This window comes from Anas platyrhynchos, chromosome 1 (genome assembly GCF_047663525.1).
Source record: "Anas platyrhynchos isolate ZD024472 breed Pekin duck chromosome 1, IASCAAS_PekinDuck_T2T, whole genome shotgun sequence".
NCBI classification, from domain to species: Eukaryota; Metazoa; Chordata; class Aves; order Anseriformes; family Anatidae; genus Anas; species Anas platyrhynchos.
In genome coordinates this window covers 98,929,944-98,947,591 of record NC_092587.1, presented here as the reverse complement: position 1 = coordinate 98,947,591, position 17,648 = coordinate 98,929,944, and the positions used below count along the sequence as shown (strand labels likewise).

General features: G+C 43.0%; 1 protein-coding gene across 5 annotated transcripts in view; it reads left to right on the top strand.

Annotated features, from left to right (window-relative positions):
- The first annotated feature begins 2,197 nt into the window (after positions 1-2,197).
- The window catches only part of CADM2 (cell adhesion molecule 2), a 655,415-nt gene continuing 639,964 nt past the window's right edge, over positions 2,198-17,648 (top strand). For 2 of the 5 annotated variants that reach the window (XM_072025700.1, XM_072025701.1), the window contains exon 1: positions 2,198-6,599. In XM_072025700.1, coding sequence (XP_071881801.1) covers positions 5,090-6,599 — 1,510 coding nt within the window. In that variant the 5' untranslated portion in view covers positions 2,198-5,089. The remainder of the gene's footprint in view (positions 6,600-17,648) is intronic. The other 3 variants (XM_038185405.2, XM_038185399.2, XM_038185409.2) reach the window with 2 other exon arrangements.

Here is a 17,648-nt window from a genome sequence, read left to right as displayed (position 1 = left end):
ACTTGTATATGAAAACATATTCAGCTAAGGATGCACTGACTTAAAAGCCTTAGTCTGCAAAACTAAATGTTGAGTCTAAATGTTTAAAGCCTACTTTTAAATTACCAGAACATGCAATAAAATCGTTGTAAAACTGCTGTTGTCAGTTATCGAAGTTGCTCTTGAGAAAGTAACATGACTGACATTGTGTTTGACAGGATGAATATCCTCCTTAAGTTTTTGAATATTTTTGTGTCACCTCAGCGGGGTGCAAGAGAGTTTGCTCCCAGCACTTTATGTGACTTCTGCATAAGAAATAAAACACAAAGCAATTACAAATGATAAATCATCAGAAATAACATAATAATTAATTGGATAATTATATATTTAAAAAATGCTAGGTAGAAGGTACCCTAAACAATGGGTAAATATGTTTCTCCAAGTATATCTAGAACAGTCTCTAGTTTATTCCAGGCAGTAATATACTTTTATGGCAAACTAATGTAGAGATGTCATGTGCATTATATGTACTTAAATCATAAACAAGTAAAGGTATAAGAGGCGTCCACATTATATGGTTCTATAATTTTGTGGCTTGCAGTAAATAACTTTAAAATTTCTTACAGTAATTGCTCCTTAGCTCAGGGTCAGAAGACACAGCTAAGAGCACATTTGCAAATTATTGAGCACTTAGGAGGAGGAGGAGCTAACCAGAACGCACAGAGAATCATGTTACCAGAACCATTTTTTTCCCGTATTTTCATTCCACAAATTATATGGATGAGAGGCCAATTTATTAGTAAGATATTTTGCTTCCACTCACCATTGGTAATTCTCTTCTGCAATTATTTTGCAGAACCGAGTGTACATTAGGTACTTTTCAATAAGAATGATACCAGTTTGCACTGACCTTGGTTCACTGTGCGTTGGCATTGCATTGACAGTGTTGTTTTATCGACTTTTTTCTCCTCCAAAAGCCAGTGAAATATCTCACATTTATAATTGCTTTATAAATGGGACTTCATCCCACACATATTTTATATGTAGTAATTGCAGCATGCAATTCCTTTTACTTGGTTCATCTTACTAACTAACAGAACAGAATTTCACTGAATTCATAATATTGCTCTGGGACTGGTACATACTGTATATTTACACACCAATATGTTTTATGGAAGTGAACACATTTCTTCTCAGGAGCATATTTTCAAACTTCAATTGCTCTTTACTGAAGCCAATTTTTTTCAAACAAAAAATGCAATGCGTTTCATGTCTATATATTTTTATTCACGCCAATATATTTTCACAGTTGGATAGATTTAACTAAATTAGTAGTTACAGTATTTGTTCAAACCAATGCAGTTTTGCTGGCATCTGGTAAGTAAATGTTATCCAATTTTATTTATTTATTTATTTATTTTAGGAATCAGCTTCAACCAAACCCACATCATTTAAAACAACAGCAACTCACTTACACCATACACAGTTTCTTACTCAAAACAAACAAAACCCCAACTCTTCTGTTTCAGCTGCAGAAGTACACTGAAGGGGTAACGTAAAACACAAAAACCCAGACTTCAGTCAAGACCCTCTGATTCCCACCTAAGCCCATAAGGGTGCATGGGGCAGGGGAGTGCACCTGCTGTGATGATACACATTGTCTTCTGGGGAAGGACCATTCTGCCACTTTCAGGTAGGAGGGGGCAAATACAAGGATAAAGGTCTTGCCAGTGCTAGAGATGGCTGTCACCCAACCAAGTGTTCTTTAAAGCTAGGTGGCAGCTCCATGGGTGTTTTGTCACAACATTTTTGTACCAAGCATGGAAAAACGCCTCACTTTCCAAATTACTATTTTAAATGTGATTGTGAGTGTTTAGCAGTGTTGCGAGTTGGGACAGAAACTCTCGATCTATCTTCTGCCGCTAATAGCTTGTCTTTTCCATGCATTATTTCCTGTGGGGCTTTACAGTTCTTGATGGAACTCTGCAATCATATTCGGCTACTTCTTCACTACCCTCTGGAGTATTCAAAATTTACTTAAAATATATATACTATAGAAGATGACACAGAGCAAGTATGTCAATAGATATGTTTCACAGCTTGTAATAACGGAAAATTCTCTCCCCTTAAATTCTCTCTCCATCTTCCACTCTTTACTGAATTCAACAGAATCACAAGGTTCTGTCAAATAAATAAGCCTTCCTCAGCTATTATTTTCTTTCTGTAATCTGGTGGTCAGGTGATGCTACCAAGAAGCACTGATGTAATTAAAATCATGGCTGTCCCTTCAGATTTTGCTTGCTATGTTTCTTTTAAGACAAACTCTAGAGGCAGACTGACCCACTAGAGCACAGGTGGCTCCTTCTAGAGGAGGTAGAGTGCAGCTTTTCAGACAGAAGCCTGAAGTCCAGGTGATTGTGTGAAAAAAGTGTACAAGCAAAAGGGAGCATGCAGCAGAGGAAGAGGTGAAGCAGTTTAGTGATCTGACCTGTCTATTGGGGCTCCACACAGTTTCATCAATTGTTCACTGATACCTGTGATAAATATTCCATCTAAGAAGGGACAAGTGGGAAATAATTGAGAGGAAGCAAGTCAGATGATGGCTGCTGTGCTAGATGAAGGGTTTGTCTGCTAGCTTTTGAGTGAACACAACCAAAAAATTTAAAAACAAAAGAAAAAAAAAGTGTGGGGTAGAAGAATAAAAGATGCTATGCTCAAAGTGCAGAGGAAGCTGGACAACTGGCTGTTTAGCAATTCAGTGGGAAGAAGAACTTGCTGACTCTTTCTGAGCAATGCTTGCAGACTAAATTATTTTGCATTGTTTAGTATTGGAAGTATTCGTATGCATCACCTTCATGGATATCAGGATAAAGCAATTCTTTTTTTTTTCTGGTTCTAATAAAATGTTTATTGTCTTACCTTCTGAAGCACAGGAGGTTCCATCTGAACACGAGGGAGCACTTCTTTCTACGAGGGTGACAGAGCACTGGAACAGGTTGCCCAGAGAGGCTAGGGAGTCTCCTTCTGTGGAGATACTCAAACCCTGCCTGGATGCCATCCTGCGCAACGTGTTCTAGGTGATCCTGCTCGGCAGGGGGCTTAGACTAGATGATCTTCAGAGGTCCCTGCCAACCTCAGCCACTGTGTGATTCTGTGCATCTGCTTTTCAGGGCTGACCTCCTGTTGTTTTATTAGGTATTAGGGTATTACTTTTTACTCTGTTCTGTGGTGTATGTCCCTAATAGTCCCTGCTGCCCTTTTGGTCATGTAAGGAGGCTTCTGGCCACTGCATGCATGAGCTCCATCTTCACAGATCAGTTACAAGATTCTGTCCGACAGATGTCAGGTTTACACAGGAGCTGCCATGGAATGCTATAGGACACTGTGATGACATATTTTGAAGTTCTAACAATATTAATCATAATGTTTCATTTGGTCAAATAAACCAGGTGCTTCTGTTTGGGATTTTTTCTGGTTCTGGAAATGGAAAAGCTCACTTTATCTTGCCCAGTACAAGGAATTGATGCTCTCCTCCATTGCAGTGGTTTATTGGTGGGAACCAAACACCGGTTTTATTTTCCTAATGCTTAGTAAAGACTTCTGCTGCATGACGAAGAGGAGTGATGCGATCCCCCCCACTGTGAACCAGCTTCCAGTCCCCCTTCCTTGTCTCTAGCTTATTTCAGAACCGTTTGAGCCAGAACAGAAAGGTGAGAATCAGCATTTCTGGTCATGCTTCTGTCGGAGTTACTGGCTTCTGGGAGGAAAATGTCAGCTGGTGTTTCTAAACACACAGATCAGCTTTTCCAAATGTGCTCATGTGGCAAAGACTTGGAACCCTTGTGATGCACAGACAGGTGCTTAATCCCTGCATCTGTCAGGGGACCTCTCTTCACGGTTTCTAATCTCCAAGCCGGGAAGACACTTGTATCTTTCCTGTACTGCTTCCTGGAACAAGACTGCAATCAAATCTACGTTTTGTCAAAAGCACTGAGCTGTCAATTATCACCATTATTGCAAAGGCACTTCAGGTTGGATTACAGTCCTGTATTAGTGAAGGGTTGAAAAATACTTATTTTGTCTTTTTTTTTTTTTTTTTTAAAGTTTCCTCCACCAAAACATAGTACAAGTTTTGAGCCTTTGTTGACATTTTTAGTACTGCCTTAAAAATGAGTTGTTCCTTTCTGCAAGACATCTAAAATATTTTGAGAACCATTTCCCGTTCATTCCTGCTTTACATGGTTCGAATCCTAACAACAGCAGTAAAATCGTAACTTTTGCCATTGTGCATTTGTTTCGGTGGTAATAAAAATCAAGTAAAGCAAGTACCTCTTCATCAGCTAGAGACAGTTACTTCAGTACTTCTCTGCCCCTGGGGACATTTCTGTGCAACACCTTTGACAGTGTTCAGGTAACCCACTAAGGGCACGGAGATGTATGCGATGTGGATTTCAGACATAATCATATGAACTACACAACTTTTGTATTTGAAATGTAATTCTGTAATTTGATTATGTACTGTACAGACATCTTTTGGAGACAGAGGAACTCAATGTAAATCCTGCTGCAGTCTCCTGTTGCTAGGCATAGTCATTACTTGCTAACGAACCAAGTGGAAGATACGACTACAGAATACATGCCTTCCCAGGTCCCAGACTAGTGCAAGGTCTGTAAGGTAAAGTTGACTACTGTTAGCACTTCCTGAATGATCTGAGACCATGCACCCCCCAGAAAAAAAAGAGTTTTTAAAGTTTCCTCTCCCATGGGTACTTAAGACTGTTTCATTGCTTTGTTATGTCAGTAGAGCTCTTTGGTGACAAAGAATGGGAGGTGAAGGCTGAAGTTTGGAGAGGTACGATGCAAAACATACTGCATTGCAATGGAGAGCAAATCTCAACAGAAAAAACGATGATCCAGAAGCAGAGAAATACGTGATTATCTCAAGCACTTGGGTGCAGTGGAATCCTGCTTTCTCTGTGAAGAGGCACGGTGATTTCCCTGATAAATGTTTACAGGGCAGTCCAGCAACTTCAGCAGAACATGTTTTTCTGATTTCATGAAGAGGTTTTGGCAAAAGGTAAGTGACCCTGTGCTAAGTGGCACGTAAGGTATGAAGGAAGTAGCCTGCCATCTTGGGTTTCCTACATTCAGTGCCTTGTCTGTCAGTGAGCGGTCCTCCTGCCTGAAGGCTGCAAACCCTGCCAAAGCAAGCCCTCAGATAAAAACCGTGTTCCAAGCCAGAGTGGTGGTAACACAGCCAAGCGTCCGGAAAGTTTCTTACTGCCATTGTCTGGGTACAAGTGTTTTATTTCTACTGCGGTGGCGGTACACGGACAGACGTTCTTTACAGAGGCTCGAGTCTAGCTCCGAAGGCGCGGGAGACCCGGCCAGGGAGGCAGAAGGAGAAGCAGAGGGAGGTGACGGTGCTTCACGCCTCCCCCGGAGGGACAGCAGGCGACATGGCCGGCTCCTCCCCGGCTGCCTGGCTCCGCCGGGTGCTCCCCCAGGCTTCCCCCCGCCACGAGGCGGAGGAGCCGGAGCCGCAGCGTGTGTGCGGCCCGAGCAGCCCGCGGCAGCTGCCCGCCTCCCGACGCTGCCTCCTCAGCCCGGCGGCCGCGCTCCTTGTCGCGCGGCGCTAACGGCCGCTAACGGTCGCGACAACGGCCCGCGGAACGGCCGCGCGGCGAGGCCACGCCCCCACCGGGGGCTCCCCGCTCCCTGGCCCTCAACCGCGTGCGCCGCCGGTTCAGGACCGGCTCTGGACAGCGCCCCACGGCCCGCCCCCGCCTCCCATTGGCTGGCAGCCGCCGCGGGGTCGCGGGGGCTCCTCGCGATTGGCCGAGCCGGCTGCCGCTCAGCGGAGCGGGAGGCGGGGCCCGGCGGGCGGGGGCCGTGCCGAGCCGTGACGCGCTGCGGGGCGTGGCCGAGGCGGCTCGGAGGGGCGGGCCGGCGGCGCTGGGTGGGCCGGGGTGTGGCGCGGGGGGCGGGGAGAGGGGCGGGGCTTCCCGCCGAAAGGGGGCGGGGCGAGCGGGGCGGGGGCGGGGCGAGGCGAGGGGAGGCTGGCGAGCAGAGAGTGCCCTTGTGTCGCCAGCCGGCGAGCGGCTGGGAGCGAGCAGCCGCCCCGCGCCGCCAGCGGGACGGGACGGGACAGCCCGGGACGGGACGGGGCAGCGCAGCGCAGCACGGCGCGGGACAGGCCGGGCCGGGCCGCAGGGGCAGCCGGACCGACCCCGCGGTAGGGGCGAGGGGAGCCAGCGGGGGCAGCCGGCAGCGCTCGGCGGGGGGAAGCAGCCCGGCGGCGGCGGCGGCAGCGGCAGAGCCGGCGGGGAGAGCCGCTCCCCCCCCCTTCCCTCCCCAATCCACCCCCGCGACCCCGGCCCTCCTCCTCCTCCTCCTCCTCCTCCTCACCCCACTGGATACAGCGAGGGAGACACTGCGGCGGCGGAGGCGGCGGCGGCGGCGGCTCCTGCGGGGGGAAGGAAGCGCCCGGAGAGCGGAGCGGCGGGAGGCTGCGGATCTGCGTGCCTGGCGCCCACCCAGCCCGAGGGGAGCCCCCAGGATGCGGCTCAAGCCCGGCGCGCTCCTGCGCCTCTACAGCCTCTGCGGGATCCTCATGCAAGGTAACCGCCTCCTCCGCACCCCTCGGCGGGGACCCCGCGGGGCTCCCCTCAGCCCCCCCCAACCCCAGCGGCCGCCCCCTTGCAGCGTCGCCCCCCGCGCTGCCCGCCCGGCAGGGGCAGGGGCAGGGGCTCCGCGCCCCGCTCCGTGCCGCCGCCGCGGCCGTACAGGGGCGCCTATGGAGCCCTCCAGCCCCTCCAGAGCTCGGCGCGGGTGTGCGTGCAGCGCGTGTGCGCCGAGAGCAGGGAGCCAGCCCGGAGCTGCTCGACGCCCCGCTCCGAGCCGCTGTCCTCCCGCAGCGAGTTTCCAGACTCGCCGTGTAGCCCTCGTCCCTCCTCCTCCTCCTCCTCCTGCGCCTCCCCTCCCGCCGCACCGCCGCCGCCGCTCCGCTTAATTAACACGAGCGAAAGGGAACAACCGCTGCGGCCGCGGCGGAGGGGAACCCGCGGAGCACCATTATCATGCAAATGACTGGCGTGTGCGGCCGGGGGAGGCCCCCCGTGCACCCCCCGGCACCCCCTCAGCCCCCCCCGGAGCTCCCCCGGTGCTGCCGGGCAGAGTTTCCCCGCCCGGGGGGCGGCGCAGCCCCCCCTGCCCCCGCCGCCCTCCTGAGGGGCCGGGGCGGGGCGAGGGGCGGCGGGGGGGGGGGGGGGGTTGGGAGGGGGGGCGTTGAAACGGAGCGACCTTGCGGGGTTTTTTGCGTCCCCTGGGCTCCGCGTCGAGTTGGGCACGGGGCTGGGCTGCGGGGAGAGGGGCGCGGGGGGGCCTCGGCGCTGTCACCTCGCCGTGAAGTGAGCGGCCCTTTGGGGGGGGGGGACCGAGGGGGCTCGGCAGCGGGCAGCGCCGGCTTCCCGGGGCAGGTGGTGTCGGTAATGCTTTACCGGCGGTGCCGAGTTGCCCTGCACGTCACCGCACAAGGAGCCGCTGTGTCGGTGCCATCCGAGATTATTTATCGGGGCATGTGCGGCGGGCTGCACCTGGGGGCTGGCTCCTCTCGGCCTTTTACATTTCCCTGTGAATTGTCGATTCATTGCCCTGCGAAGGAAGGAGGGGGGGGTGGTGGTGGTTGGAGGGGGTGGGAGGGTGGGGGGACGCGTCTGGACTGACTTTCTGTCACCAATAAAATCAGGGCTGCTGCTGGAGGAGGAGGATTTGATCTTTCCTAAGATGCAATCAACTGCATTCAGCGCATCACATTTTTTAAGAGTAAACCGGTGATTAAAAACGGTGATGCCTTTCACAGCAGTTTAGGGAGTGTGCCAGGGAAAATGTAACTCCGTGAACTGCATCAGGTAAAAAACATGTTGCGAGGAAAGGGAGGTAATACGCATCTGACTCTGCGAAAATAACCAGATTGGGCCTGTCCTTGCAGATGGGGAAAGGCTATGTTTAACGTGTTCCTCAGCTTGCCCTCTGCGTGTATAAAATGTCTCCTCCTTTTTAGTTTCTCACACAATTATTTTTCCTCAGCTCCTGATTAAAACTGCAGTCAAAATCAGGGAGACTTGGGCAGTCTCTATACCTCTCTTTAGCCGAGCGCTGTTTCGGGGAGCAGTTTTACTGGGCACTATTTAACAAATATAAGAAACCTGTCACTCTCAGACTAGAGTGAGAGGAAATAATTTCTTCTATCCTCCTCTCCTTTGAAAGTAAGGGAGAATGGAGGAAGAAACGAGTGAACATTTTCCAGGAGAAACCTGCCCTGAATAGTGACTGTGTCTAACTGAATATCAAATTCCTTTGGTCCACCTTACAGTGCTGCTTCATAAATGGTGTTTACTCAGTTTCTGCCATTTATTTTGGCACGACCAGCGGACACAATTACCATATTAGACACATTTCTAGTTGGCGCTTTCATACCTACATTTAGAAGTAGTTTCTCCTGTTGGCTTACTTTGCTTCCCCAAACTGTTTTGAAGGGGCTCAATGGATTTGTTAGATTCCTCCTTTTTCTGCTTGTAGGCTGTGGGATGCACGGGTTTTCCGTCAGCTCTGTACATGAATAAGATCGTTGTTCCAAGGATTCGGAGCGCTCCTGGGTTGTGACTAAGGATGGCTGCCGGTAGCGAAAGTGAAGCTAATCGAGTTTAAAGGCAATGTGACAAAGAGCCAAGCTAACGTGTATCCTATCTGGAAGTGTGTCTTTTTGGCATGGTCTGTTAAGAGCCAGGCTTAAGGAATCTGCCCTGAGAGTTGATGCAGCATCAGCTGAGGGAAGAGGACATAGAATAATGCTTCTCAGCTTGTGCGTGGAATAGCATTAACAGCAAGCAGTCCCTTCTGAACGGAGGCAAACAGAAGTAAAAGAACCTAGTGTCAGCTGCTTGCTGTGAAAGGGGCGCGATGGAGGTGGAAGGGGGAGTAATAACATGTTGAGCTGAGAAGTGGCTTGTCAGCTGAGTTCGGGTATGGTATTAGTCTGCTCTACCCTCTCCAGCATTTGCTGTGAAAATAGTAGGATCTCTGGCTGCTGTTGTTCCTAGCTTGTGCACTGTAATGATTCTGAAGTACTTAAACTGCTTCCCAAGGGGTTAAACTGTTATGTATGTTTACAGTCATACCTGCTTTTTTGTTTCATTCAGTTTTTTTTTTCACTTCTCAGATTTAGTGTGCCTTACATAAAATTTAACAGTTGGAGAACAGCATGTATTTAGAAGAACTTTAGTACATCATCTGCAATGCTTTTATGCAACCTGGAAAATAAGCTGTTTATTGTAAGGAGTTACAATGTGAGAAACTATAATATTTAAAAATAGTTTTGTTGAATTCCTGGTATACAGATATGGGTTAAGATTATCCTGGAATTGTAGCTGCTATAGCCCCCTGCTGTGTGATAATGCAAATGGCATCTAATGCTCTAATGTGCTCTGTTTTTCGGAAGATCGTGGATAGTGCTGTGTGTGTTAGCAAATGATGCGCTTTCAGTTCTCTGCCAACACGGGGAAATTTTTTTCAGTATGGTTTCTTCAGGCACTTCAAATACTTGCAACCTGTCTGCTAATGAAAATAATGTAGGGACACTTTAATTTGTCTGAAACTGTGATCACTGATGCAACAAATCGGTGAAGACGTAATTGCTCATGGGTGAGACTTGTTTCATAAGCCTAGATCCATTACAAATAGGAGGAAAAAAATAACAAGTATGCACATGGCTATTTCTTAGATCGTTTGAGCTGATTTAAGACACTGTCGTGATACATCACTCTGTTTCTTGCACAGCTAGTCCCTATTTCGAATTTTCACTAGGATTTCTGTTAGAAAAATCTTGGCAGTAATACTGATGTTCTACGAGAATGTAGATGGTTACAGTATAGAAGGAAGTGGCTTTGGAGGAGGTTGATACAATCTGTAGTTGGAGTATTTTACATGCAATTTAAAGCATAGAATGTATAACTCTGCTTGATAGTGACGGTCTTTATATGGCTTACATCAATCTAACCAAAGCCTGGTAGGCATATGAGCTGTCTAGGTCCCAGGTTAGCTCGTATTTTATGACTTTTCTGATTTATATATATATTAATACTCGTCATATAGCCCTGCTGAACAGTTCTAGAAACAGAAGTAACTTATCACATGAACTCCCGCTGATGATCCTCACACAACATCTCTGAGAAATACATGACCAGAGGTCTCTTACACTCATGGGATTTATCAAGTTTCTATCATAAATTCAGCAGTAAGCAGTAGCTCCAGAAAAATGCTGATACGGAGGAAAACCTCCATTGAAACAAATACCTTTTTTTTGTCATGTCACCATTTATAGTTATGTCTCACTTTTTGACTTCAGAAACTTAAGACATTGAACATCCCTCTGCTCTTATATTTGCGTATTGGTTGTAATTCCCTAATTATGCACTATAAATGCCTCCAAGTCATGGTTTATACAGGCCTTAGTGCTTGTATTTTAGCCTTACCTCACAAAACAGGTGTTGAATGTGATTGTGCTTACTCTCTCCACCAAAGAATTAGTGTTTTTATGTTGCTATACGAAGTCAAGATCTCGATTTTTTTATTTTATTTTTTTTTTCCACTTATGCATCACGAGTGTTGGTTAAGAAACTGATAGCAACTCTGTATATGGCAAACACAGATGGATGTGAGGTAGTTGCCAAGAGAATAGCACCGTAGCCAGAATGTGCTTGACTGTTAGAACAATGATTCCTCCTTCAACTAATATCTTAACAGTAGAAAGAGAAGGTTCTCTAATTGTCCTCTTAATTTAATGCCTTTTCAGAGATAGAAGGAATGCGTCCATTTTTGTTGTTAAAATATGAGCCTGATGACAGGCTAATACCATTAGAGGCTTTGAAAAGAATGGAGGGTCCTCTCCAGAGAGAATGCCACTAACATGCTTTATAAAATACATGTTCCAAAACAAATGTGGAATGGTAAAACTATTAGACATAGTTTACTAGTTTAGTAAGTGTCTCCTCTGGGATTGCGTCAATATTAAGTATGAGCTTAATGAGCATATCCCTCTCTTCTTTCCACGGAATTCTTGAGGTCTATTTGAGAGGAAGAAAGAAAAAGTGGCAAGGAGTAGCTTGTGAAACAGTGATTTATTTATTTATTTTTTCCACAGTAATCTGCCCTTGAACAACTTATCTTTTTACAGAATGACAACATTGGAAGTATTCTGAAAATAAATAAGTATTTTGAAAAATGTATGTGGGTGGCTTTGCAAGAGTTCTTTATTTTGTTTCCTCTGAACCTGTTTCAGGATTTTTTCCTTTCATTTATATAAATGCAAATTAAAGAGAAGGTCCAAGTGTTTACAGTTCCTCTTACTTTAATGCACAATTAGCTCAGGACGGATGCTTTATGCATCCGTACTGAGGAGACTGTCGTTAATAGCATATGACATTGTGTACTGCATCTTCTAGTGCTCTGTTTTAGTACTGTTTTGTGTGTAGGGCTTTCTAATGTGGAAAATTTAGAACAGGCAAAAAAAATTTAGAGAAGAATGTAGGTAGTTATTTTTGCTGTAGATGAACTGGAAGGCTCCCTGTTTGTTCACTTAACTGTGTCTACCTACCTGTCTTCCTTTCTCTGACATCTTTAACTGTAAGATAAAATCATGCCATCATCCTTTGCCATTCTATTATGTATCTTCTTATATGTATCTTCTAAGACAAAAAGATCTGACAAATTTGGGATTTTTGAGGGAAGGACCATTACTTCCTAGCTAGGAGTAGAATTGTATATACTGCTTTCTAGTCTAATCAAATGGCTCTTAGAGAGCATGAATGCTTCTTCCTTTCACAGTTTAAGTAGCAGCACATCATTGTTAATGCAATTTTACATTACTATGAATTCATAAATTAATTTATCGTTTTTCTGTTTCATAATGCTCACTTTAGCATTCTCTGTTCTTCTTAAATAGCTGTTAAGGAATATTAACTATTCATAGGCAACTGCTCTTCAGTTTTAGAAAATAATACATGTGCATAGTGTATGTTTCTCAGCCTAAATCCTGAAAGCCTCTTCAGAGCATGTTTGTATGTATATGTACACACAAGCACACATTTAAATAAAGTTTTGTTCTAATAGATGTATATTACTGAACTTCTTACCATTTTTTTTTTTTATCTGTTCTGTGGATGGGGTTGGCCAGGTTTAGCTTATTTGTCAAGGCAGTGCATATCGTCATATGCCATATAGTGGTTGTCTGCATTGCTTTGATGTTCCCTCTATCTTCATCCTTCTGTAAACAATTTGTTGACTACCTGTCTTTTTCGGATGGGAAAGGTGATGCAAGAGAGACTGTCACCTTGTGTTAGAGGTGAAAAGAGTCTGGTTACATTTTAAACTTCTTATGTACCACAATATTAATCAAACAATGATTCTGATTGTCACAGTAATTCCATTACCAAGCCTTAACTAAGGTAACCTGGGTATTCTATTACATGCAAAAAGAATTTATGGCCACAAAGAAGAACGCATTTATGCCTTGCTAGATGTCATCAATATATAATGCATTGCATTATTTCCACTTCTCCTGGCAGAAGCTAAATAGGCCAGCACAGCTATACCGATCCATCTGTCTAAGTCTTAAAAACTCGGGCTTTTCAAAGTTCAGCACTGGAAACTCCGCAACTGTGACTGACAGACAACTCTGAAGAGAATAAGACCAAATTACTTCACAGCAGCAGTTGTAGTAGGCATTTTGGTATTTTCCATTTGCTCAGATATTTATCCCAAACTGACCTACATCTGCTGGATTATCAGTGTAACTTGACCTGCTTTTATTGCTGCTGTGCTGTATGGGAGGAAAGCTGTTCTGGTTAGTCCCTAACAAGGGGAAAAGCCATACTAGTTGAAGCAGAAGCAATCAGTTTTTAGAATTATGTAGGGTTTAAGGTCATTGAGTTTGCTACTGAAATAACTTGTTACTTTCCAATACAAAATTATTATGTACTGAATATTTTTTTGCAACAAAATAGGAAGCAAAAAACAATGAGATGGTATTGATGAAATCAAGTTGGAGGTTAATATTAAAATTCTGTTTTAATTGGAAGACTATACAAAATACATTCCTGTGCCAAGCTCACTTTGTTCTTTTTACATCCAAAGGCTTTTTTCTTTTTCTCTCTTAATATTCTTGTTATATGAAAAGTTTAAATTTTGACATGCTAGTTGGAGCTTCATTGTGATATACAGGTATCTTCCTCATACTTTTAGGATCTCTTTGTCAAGTTTTTGATGTATCTCTACTCACAAAATATTGTGTGTTGATAGCAAACTACTGGTTAATGCTTTTTGATATGAGAAATGCAAATTGTATGTCATTCTTAGGGTGGAAATGCCTTGTTCAGTCCTCTTAAAATGGACCAGATCCTGCATCATTTCAGTAGATTCCCCATAAAATAATTCTGAGTTTTTATTTTTCTAAACATTTCCTGCTTCTTAAGTAATATCTGCTTTGCAAATTATAAGTCGCTAATTGTATTGCTAAATTCTAAATGGTGAATTTTGGAGGTGGGAGTGAAAGCACTTTTAAAAAAAAAAAATCAAAGGGCCTATATTATTGATCACTTATGCTAGATAAAAACCTCAGTGGCTTATAGACTTATTTATTGGATGTTCTCATATGTTTAACATGCAAGGAAAAACAATTTCAAAATAACCTGGAATACAATTGTTTTAAGTAAATAGGCTATATATATATTTCTTTTTCTAAGCAATGCTAATGCATTGTCATTGAAAATGTGTTTGCAGAATTTCCCAAACTATCTTTGTATTGTGAGAAAAAAAATAATACTAGATGTGATATAGATTTGCTTTTGTATGCCAGAAGAGCAAGTGATAGTTTTGTTCTACAAAACCACAATTTTCTTACTCCAATGCAGAATGGAGTAAAAGGAAATCTGGGTAAAGGACACAGCTCAACTCCTTGTATAGGAGATATTCTTCATTTATTTTGGCACCTGTGTAGCAGGATTTGGAAGGGCAGGTGCGTTTAATGTTAATTAGATTATGCCTGTTGCAAACTCAAATACTCTGTAAATTCCAAGAGGAAAAGAGAATCCACTAGACCATATCATTTGAAGTAAGCAAGTTCAAATTTGCTGTTTAATGGATGGTTAATATTGTAGGCTTTATTCTTTTAATTGGTCATTAAAAACTCTTGAACAACTTATAGAACAATTTATTTTAGGAATTTCGAAATAGGTGGCAAGCTGGTCATAGATCAGTGGGCACGGATAAACACTGAGAAATCTCCCTCCAGGCCTTGTCTGCCTGGGATACCTGTCAAGAAAACCAAACTTTGCTGCTTCCATTTGCCACTGTGAAACTTGAAGTGGCAAAACAACAGTAGTCTGAATCTGTATGTGTGGAAGTCTTTCCCTTCTAAGTTTTTGAGGATGAAGGCTCCAGTTTTAGATCCTGTATAATCTCTTTACATTAATGTGTCAAACTTGCAACAAGTGCAAACTTGTTACTTGCAAACAAGTAACATACCAACATGTAAGTGGCCTTCGTGGTGATAGGTGGACTGAGAAAGGGGCAAGTTATTTTCTGTATGGATAAAACATTCCCTCAAGAGTTACCACAACAGCCTTTACTTTAAAAGACAGGACACACATGAAGATTAAGCTGGAAGAAAACTCTGTTGCTTCAGGCTTACAGGATATGACATACATTTTCATCTTTCTCCTGTAGTGAGCTCTCCTCCTCTTCCTTTCCCTGGAAAATCCCTGGAAAATGAGATCGAGCATGTGAAGGCTTTAGGGCAAACACATTCACTGGAAGCTGTGAGAGGACAGCCTTCTCCTCACTTTGGAACAGAAAATACATGGGAGGGGATGTAGTAGAAGTTTTTTGTTGTTGTTGTTGTTGTTTTGTTTTGTCTTAATTTCTTTCACTTCTTTACCTTCCTGAACTGTGCACTGACAGGAGAAGGGGAACAAGCAGAAATCAGTCCCTGGTGCTTGGACCTGACTCCTGCCAGTGGCACCAATTACAGAAACTTGTTAGTGAGGTAGTCATTAGACTGTGTTCTCTATAATCTTGTAAGAGCCTGATTTTTGCTTCAGTGTAATATGTAAGACTTCCTACAGGCAGAAGTAAGAAGCCTCAAATTTGAGAGGTGAAAATACTTTAAAAGCCATATGAGAAACAGGAATTTAGATGTACTTCATATTGATGCAAATGTGCCACCTGAGATCATTTTAACATATCTCCCTTTTATTTTCATTGATCTAAGTTAGATAAATCAATTACTTGCTTTGAACATTTTGTTCCAAAACGCAGCTGAAACTTTTTGTAGGTGCAATTAACTCCATTTTCTCTATAACGTTAGAAGACATGCCGTCACAATGTAAAATGTGATGGAGTGTCAATGTCACTTGTGCTTTATTTCAACTTAGAATCTTAGAGAAGATATCTGTTCCAGTGCATTCTGGTATAGGAAGTCAGGCTTTACTGATAAATGTCTAGAGAAAAAGTTTTCAGGAATATTAAGCTCTTCAGCTTTTGTGTCCTGTGGAAGTGAACAAGATCTTAGAAAATGCAACACATTCAGAAAAACAAAGCAACTATTCTGCTTGCATAGCTATGTACTCATCAAATGTCAATACAGGCAGCTATGCTAATAAACATTAAGATGACTGAGGGTAGGTAGTTAGTTCCTTAGGTGTTGCTGTTGTGCCATGGTAAACTTGTAGATTGTTGAGATGCACATCTCTAAGTCTCTAGCAGGGAAATTCTTCATGTGAAAGCTTTCAGTTCAACTAACAACTAAAATATATGCCACATTACTGAAGTAGGCTTTATTTGCAGAGTGGAAATGTAAATGTGAAAAGAACTTTTACGAGCTATGATTGTTACTATTTTTTTTTAACATGTTACTTAGGTTCTTGTGATGTTGTCTGTATTGTGAATGTATTTTTGCATCTGGAATGCACATACACGTACCCTAAAATATCAGGTACTGTATGGGGGAATCAATTAATGTATAATATTTTGGTTTAATTAGGGAAACAGTCCCATAAAAAACACTGGGGATGGATGAGCAGTCCATTTGGTGTTTATGGTGCTTCTGAACAATATTTGCATTATTACAAGTCTCTAGCAGTCTTGCATATACAAACAATTTTTTGAAGAACACATTTGTAAAGTGTCTTCATCAGATGCTTTAATAACTCCTGCCAAATTTGTTAGTATTTTTCCATATGGAAATGTGACAGATTTCATTGCATGATACACACACATGTGAATATAGATTACAAACATAAATCAATGGGTGATAATATTTGAAAACTTTTAAATAGAGAACTAGGTGGTGCTGTTCTTTCATCTTTGTAGCTTAGCTAAATTCTTAAGTATGGACTCAGAACATCGGGCTACTACTTTTCAAGAATGAATTTAAGCTGTCTTAAATGTCCAAAGAAGTTAATATTTCTGATTTCATTAAGTATGCTACCTTGAGAGTTAATAAATAACACTCTGTCTATTCTGTGTAGAAGAACTTTTACATCCAACAAATGATTTAGTTTAATTCAACAAGATGATGCACTTTGTTTTATTCTTTTTGTCAGTTTGAATGACTGCAGTGAATTCAAATAATTTTTTGGCTCATTACTTGGCTGTATATATTCAGGCTTAGTTGATTAGACCAGTTTAGCATGATTAGATGTATGATTATGGAAATAAAACTTCTTTTTTCTAGCACTGAACTTCTGCATCCCTTTTGTTTGTTGGTTTCTTAAATATTTCTGGGACTAATTTCTTAACAGTGCAATGAGATTATCAATAATAGCTAGAAGAAATTTGCTGTAACTGAAGTAGCAGTACATAAACCACAGTAAATTAAGCAAGAAAAACAATTTATTGGACTTCCTTCCATTTACAAAGAAACCTCAAGTTTTAATATACTGTTTTATCTCAATGCCATTATTGTTGTAATAGAAAATAGTGAAGTTAAGGCTATAATGAACTGCCTGTGGTCTAGATAGATTTGTTATATCAGAGTTCAGCATTGCAGCAGATCTCTAAATGTCTAATTAGAATCCAACTTCAGCATGTAGCGCTTCAGTGGAGAATGCCTTACATTGACCGCTGCTTAGACAGGAATGTTGCAAAAACAGATGGAAAAAAAAGAAAGAAAGAGGGAGGAAAATGTGCTTCTATACTGAAAGTGAGGAAAAAGTGCTCTAGCTGGGTCAAACTTCTGAAAGTGTTTGCTGTAAGTAGGTAATTACTTATTCAAGAAAATAAGCTGTAGCTGTTAATAGTCACAAATGGGGGAGTGTGAAAACACTTTATTTAGCAGTTTGTCTCCCCTGTTCTTTGTGAAGCTCTGCAATATAGAAAAGGATCTGTAGCAGAAAGTTTTTGTACTTTCTGATTGTTCATGAAAAAACATAAAATGTTTTCCTTGGCTTAGGTGAGAGATTTTGTCAAATATATAAATATCCATGCAATCAAAAATGAGAATGTACCAGGGTTAAAAGCAATAATCCATCCTATGTGTGGTTTTTTATTTGTTTTTGTGTTTTTTTTTTTAAGATTTCTTTGTCACAGCTATAGCTATTGTTGTTTGTGTTGGA